At 44.8% G+C, this 6,000-nt stretch overlaps 2 protein-coding genes across 3 annotated transcripts in view; one reads left to right on the top strand and one right to left on the bottom strand.

Moving 5' to 3' along the window:
• Nucleotides 1–1,044: 1,044 nt before the first annotated feature.
• Nucleotides 1,045–2,073, bottom strand: sdhaf1 (succinate dehydrogenase complex assembly factor 1). Of its 2 annotated transcripts, none has more exons than XM_015960358.3 (2): nucleotides 1,758–2,073; nucleotides 1,045–1,559 (listed from the first exon to the last, which is right to left on the bottom strand). In XM_015960358.3, the coding sequence occupies exon 2, from the start codon at nucleotides 1,441–1,443 to the stop codon at nucleotides 1,195–1,197; it is 249 nt and encodes an 82-aa protein (XP_015815844.1). In that variant the 5' UTR covers nucleotides 1,444–1,559; nucleotides 1,758–2,073; the 3' UTR covers nucleotides 1,045–1,194. The 2 variants fall into 2 exon arrangements, with proteins under 2 accessions (XP_015815844.1, XP_054586341.1); XM_054730366.2 differs by having other exon boundaries at nucleotides 1,045–1,566.
• Nucleotides 2,074–2,388: 315 nt separating this feature from the next.
• Nucleotides 2,389–6,000, top strand: part of nudt18 (nudix (nucleoside diphosphate linked moiety X)-type motif 18) — a 5,058-nt gene continuing 1,446 nt past the window's right edge. Inside the window, exons 1-7 of the mRNA XM_015960356.3 lie at nucleotides 2,389–2,493; nucleotides 3,875–4,047; nucleotides 4,125–4,235; nucleotides 4,309–4,411; nucleotides 4,833–4,956; nucleotides 5,025–5,149; nucleotides 5,253–6,000. The exon at nucleotides 5,253–6,000 is cut by the window's right edge and continues 1,446 nt beyond it. Of these exons, the coding sequence (XP_015815842.3) occupies nucleotides 3,877–4,047; nucleotides 4,125–4,235; nucleotides 4,309–4,411; nucleotides 4,833–4,956; nucleotides 5,025–5,149; nucleotides 5,253–5,635 (1,017 nt within the window). The 5' untranslated portion in view covers nucleotides 2,389–2,493; nucleotides 3,875–3,876 and the 3' untranslated portion in view covers nucleotides 5,636–6,000. The remainder of the gene's footprint in view (nucleotides 2,494–3,874; nucleotides 4,048–4,124; nucleotides 4,236–4,308; nucleotides 4,412–4,832; nucleotides 4,957–5,024; nucleotides 5,150–5,252) is intronic.

Below are 6,000 nucleotides of genomic sequence, written 5' to 3' on the forward strand. Positions count from 1 at the left end.
CACAGAACCAGCTGTTCTGCGTGACCCTCGGGTAACCCGAACTGGTCAGAAAACCCAGCTGTGTGTGACATGTTCACGCGTTAATAAAAACAGAGTAGAGGAAGACACAACTCATCCACTCCTTCACACGGATGCACCGTTTTTGATGCCTCTACCGTTGTACACGAGGACAGAACCCTGATGGGGATGTCAGTACAGGCCGGGACACACAGGCAAGCGCAAAAACACCGGAAGTGCATCTGTGGGGTGTTTTTAACGTCTGTTTTATAACTTTTCGTTCATAAGGTACCCACCAAGCTTCGCTTATCGTGGAAAACTTGACACGTTTACTACAAAGGTGCGCTTGTTTTTGTTAACTTACCTGCTGAAACAGCTGCGCGTTGCTCATCCTCCCCGAATCGAACATGACAACAAACGGGTCAGAGGTCCGAACACGAGCGAAACGGCGAGGTTCCTTAAACTAAACAAGTCCGAATAAATTCAGCCAAAGCTGATTTCTGCATCTGAAAATCGTTCGGTTTCCACAAAAATCTCCAATCCCCACTTCCTGTTTACCTTTTCTTTCTCGACGCCTCAAAGCGGCAGAAGTCGCACTTGCGCCACCTGCTGGTGCTCTGTGGGACTGCTGGGTAAAATGTTTCTCCTTTTAAACTGCTGAATTCAACTGATTTTATTAGTCATCTGTATATTTTAATTCTGTTTAGTATAACCTGTTACAGACTTTACTTCTTTTAGTAATTACTCAAACTGTGCCTGTTGCCGAAATGAAGTTATTACACTATCCTTCACTCGGGTCTGTTGGTTCTTTGCTACATCATAAGCGTATTGACGTGCTACTGTATGAGTGGCAGAGCTGTGGATCAAACCCCCTAAAATCAGATCTCTAATAACAAAAATAACAGAACCGTTGAGCTTTCTGCTGCTGTTGCTTAGACATCAGTTTCCTGATACTCGGACAAATGTTCGACTATCAGAAAACTAAATTTTGTCATTATGGAGACTGAGAATCTTCACCAGCATAAACATTGTCATCCACATAAAACCGACATTTTTCTTAATGTTTTTATTCATTACTTCATGCAACTCATTTTACTGTTAGAATTTCCACAAACTACTTGCTCTCTCCGTAAACAGAGCAGCAGCTTAATGACGTCATTTATTTCCGTCTCTGAAGCGACTGGAGGTCTCCAAGTTTCAGCTGGCATCTTTGGGTTTAGAGAAGGAGCCCAGCTGCTTGGTGTTGACGTCCCTCAGCTGCTCCAGCTGCCTCTGGCCTCGTCTGTACAAATACTCAATGTGCATCACATCCGTCTTCTTGATGCGAGCGTTCTCCCTGAACTCATCACGGATTCGGGGAATGAAGCCTGGTTTTTCCTTGCCAGCTCGCAGGAATTGCCGATACAGAACCAGGATCTGTTTCTGCAGCTTGCTGTGTCGCAACATCACAAAGTGCCTCCCTGAACAGGGAAGAATCTGGTCAGAGAGCAGCTCCTCACGTAGATCTTCTGCCACCTGGACCAGAATGTTCTCCACAGTAACTCCTCTGGTTTCTACGGCATCTGGATACTGACACAAAGTTTAAAGTAAATGACAGTTTGATCATTTATTCAGTTAAATTATTAAATAAAACGCAACTAACAGACTGAAAAAAGATATTAAATGTCATTACAAAGAGATGCCTCTTGCAACTAGAGTAATTTATGCAAATATTCATAAACACAGCTGAGCAGGTGATGGAGGATAAACCTGTAACTCACCTGTGTTGAAACGTTTCCCGACTCGGCTTTGAACTACCTCTTATGTCAATAAACTATAAACGAGACGCAAACCAACAAAATATAATGATAAATGTTGCTCAGGAGTTGCGTGACCTTTTAACACCGCAGCAGCGAAAAGGTAATAAAACAAAAAAACAATAACCACATGACTTCCGGTGGCATCATAGTTATCAATGATAAAAACTCAGAGCTAACCCCCAAAAAGAGTAAAAAAGTGAAACGATTAAAACATTCAGACCAAGCTGTTACGTTGAGATGAGTCCTCCCTCGAAAAAGGGTTCCCCTTTCTGTGGATTTCCGGTCTGAAGGTGTGTCCCTCGTAATACTTCCCCCCGCTAAAATAGCAATTTTATTGGAAGAATTAAAAAATTCTAGGATTTGTATCTGATGTTATAATGTGTGAGGATGTGTGTATCTGACCTTTGAGATATTAGTTTCTACCGAAGAGAGAAAATAACGTTTTTATTGTTGAAGAGGGGGTTACAATTTGTTACTGGACTAACATTGCAAAACATATTCTTTATCACGTTCAGTAATATTTTATAACTGTACCCATAATGCTAAACGGAAGACAGCGTGAAGCTGGTGGAAAAAAAATTTCGACACGTTTCGATGTAACACCGAAATCAGATTATTGTACACTTCCGGTTTGGCTTCCTGGAGCAGCACGGATCGAAAACAACACCGGTGTAAAGCATCGACTTAAGGCAAACAGGTTTGCGCTTTAAGGAAGTTCATTTTAAAACTATAAACAGTATTTATCCTTGCAAAGATTTTTTGCAGTCTAAATTTAATATTGGAGAGAACGATTGTGCCTTTTGCACTTCTATTATAGAAACTGGGATACATTTATTCTTCACATGCATCTTTACCAAATTTTTCTGGGATAGTTTTCACTCGTGGTTGACGCATAATAATTTCATTATACGTTCCTTATCTTTTTCTGACATCAAGTATGGTATTATTTTGGAAAATAAAATGCAGCAATTCACTGTCAATAATTTGATTATTTTCGCCAAATTCTTTATACACAAATGTAAATTTGGCAATATCAAACCGATCTTTATTGTTTTTTCGAAAGAACTTGCATCCTTTATGGATTCTCTTAAATTATGTAGTTCCAAGAAAGCCATTTGGCGCTATAACAATTTGGTGAATGTTTCCTTTACCCCTAATGTTGTTTGATGTAATATATATATTTTGGTTATGATTTCTGCAGGTTGGTATTGAGCTAGGTTAATATTATTGTTTCTGTTTGTACACCTGCTTTATTTTTGTCATGCTCAGAATTCAACTGTAAATATTGATTCTTATGTAAGCCTGTAAGCTTCATTGGTTAAAATAAAACTTGTTAATAAAAAAAAAGTTTGCGCTTCTCATTCAGTTGGACTGGGGGAGGGGGTGGGGGGTTGAACCGGAAACATTTAGGAGGCCAGCTCAGATAAGATAAAGATCATTATGACACAAAAATGAGGTTAATCATTGAAAGGCAGGTTTTCTCAACGTGTCTTCTCTCATGAGGGCTCGTGATTTTTATCTTGAGAGGCGCCATAGAAATTATATTTTCTTCTTCTTCTTCTTCTGCTACTCATAATGCCTTGCAACAAAAGTCTAAACCTTCAAAATAAGATAAAAATGACTCACTGTACAGGAATTACCCCTTTTTAAAACACATCACGTTTTCCTACATGAAATCTTAAACATGAATCACAACATATTTTTGAATCCCTAAATTATGAACATTCTTTTTTTTAAACATTGCATAACTTTGGGCAGAACGGAAGGTTCTAATAATGTGCCAGATGACTGGGATCATTTCCTCTGTGGTGGTGGTGCTGTTGTGATGAGCCAAACAGAACCAGCAGAACCGTTACAGCTTATTCAGCAGAACACAGAAACTCACAGCAAAGAGTCTTAATAATAATAATAATAATAATAATAATAATCTATTTTAGATACCAGAACTAGAATTTGGCTTTCATTCTTGAGTTGGTAGCCATCAGAAAATGTATTATTAATTAAAAGAATAATTGATTAAGCTGTAAAATAGTTTGTCCAGATTTAGAGATCAGTGACATGATTTTGTCCTCCTGCAGACATGGAAGTGACAGCAGAGGAGGAGCGTCAGGTGGAGGAGCAGGTGGAGCGTCTGCTGAGCGGCCAGGGGTCAGAGGTCAGCCTCTGTGACGTTGGCCTGGAGTTGAGCAAGCCAGCGACTCTGAGGAAGAACGTCACCTACATCGTCTGCGCCGTGGTCTTGAACGAGAAGGTGAGCTGATGGTTTTTCAGGAGCATCAGCTGGTCTGAGCCGGTTTCGTTTGGACTGACAACACGTTTCTGACTCAGGAGGAGGTGCTGATGGTGCAGGAGGCGAAGCAGGACTGTTACAAGCAGTGGTACCTCCCTGCAGGGAGGGTGGAGGTGGGGGAGAGCCTGGAGGAGGCGCTGAGGAGGGAGGTAAGTCTTTAAAACCAGCATCTGTTGTCATGGTGATAGCCAGACCTCTGATCCGCGTTCTGATGGTCCACAGGTGAAGGAGGAGGCGGGGTTTGACTGTGAGCCAATCACGTTGCTGCTGGTCCAAGAGCAGGGACCACAGTGGATCCGCTTCATCTTCCTGACCAGGATCACAGGTCAGAGGTCACACCTGAGTGCCTGCTCAGGTGGAGGTCGTGGAGCCTGAAGGTGTTCAGAGACAGCAGTAGCTCAGGAGGTAGAGCGGGTTGTCCAGGAAGGTCGCAGGTTTGATCCCGGCTCCGACCAGAGAATGCTACTGTTGTGTCCCACTTAACCCACCTCGCCTGCTGGTGGTGGTCGGAGGGACCGGTGGCGCCTTTGCTCGGCAGCCTCGCCTCTGTCAGCGCGCCCCAGGGCAGCTGTGGCTACATCGTAGCTCATCACCACCAGCGTGTGCATGTGTGTGTGCATGGATGAATGACTGGTTGTGTTGTAAAGCACCTTGGGGGGTTGTAGAACCCTAAGAAGGCGCTATACAAATACAGGCCAGTTACCGTTTGTGCAGATGAACAGCTGCAGTCTCTTGCTGTCTGTCAGGAGGAAGCCTGAAGACTCCCTCAGCAGCAGATCAGGAGTCTCTTCAGGCGTCCTGGTGGGACAGACAGTCTTCCCTCCCTCTCCGAGGACGAGACATCCTCCGTCTCATCGAATACGGACTCAAGTAGGATGCCGTGTTTTAGCTGTTAGTAATGGAATCCTCTAGTCTTAACCCAGCTCTGCTGCCTTCAGGTATCACAGGAATCCGTGGCACGCTGTCACGCTGCCTCTGGACCTGAGCGGTCGTCATGTGGTGCAGAGACTCGTCTTGGTCTTTGTCGGAGCGGAGCAGCAGGTCTGGGTCCTTCTGGTCCGAGGTGACGACTGATTTTATCTCTAATCTGTTGCAACGTGAATCATGTTGGGTTTTTACCCATGAGCCTCAGCGGTGCGGCTTCTGACTCATTCTCCTGTCGCCAGTGCCAGCGCCCCACCTCCCCTCTGCAGCAGCGCTGAGGACCCACGCGGTGACCTGGGCTGCCAACATGGTGGTGCAGGAGGCCATGCCGTCATCCTACTACGACCACGAGGTCAGCACGCTGGGTGTGTTCAGTCTTCAGCACAACGGGAGGCAGCACGGCAGGACAGACGGCGTGCTCTTCAACACGCTTGTCACCATGGTCCCGGATCGCGTGCAGCGGGACGAGGACGGACGGACGGTGGACTGGCCCGCTGCGGGGACGCCGCCTCCTGTGGAGAACCCTCGGTACATCTGGGTCAAAGTTCAGAAAAAAGCCCTGAGAGAGAAACTGATGGAAATGACCAAAAACACATCGTTGCTCCCGATCCACAGCCTGTACTGATCTGAGCTTCGTGCATGTGCACACAGGAAGTGACTATAACTGGACTTTTATTATGAAAGGAACCAAAAACCGTTTATTCTGGTGCTTTGTTTTCATGGAGCTGCACCAGAAAAACTCACAAATGTCAGAGCTGCTGTTTGTGTTCACAGAGGAGGCTCCAGGACCAGGAGGTCCAGGACCAGGAGGTCCAGGGGCCTGGAGGCAGGGGTGCTGGAGGTGCTGGAGGTCCAGAATCCTACATGAATTATTGAAACAGTTTCAACATTTTTACAATCTATAATAAGTTGTTTTACGCTAAAACGTTAAAGGTTTAGCAGCAGGAGGTCGTCAGTCACACAGTGGCGTGTCCAGATCTTTTAAAATGG

This window comes from Nothobranchius furzeri, chromosome 10, assembly GCF_043380555.1.
Source record: "Nothobranchius furzeri strain GRZ-AD chromosome 10, NfurGRZ-RIMD1, whole genome shotgun sequence".
NCBI lineage: Eukaryota > Metazoa > Chordata > Actinopteri > Cyprinodontiformes > Nothobranchiidae > Nothobranchius > Nothobranchius furzeri.

Bases quoted from the DNA above. Each gene is read 5' to 3' on its own strand.
- sdhaf1 (XM_015960358.3), bottom strand. From the start codon at position 1,443: ATGTTGCGACACAGCAAGCTGCAGAAACAGATCCTGGTTCTGTATCGG.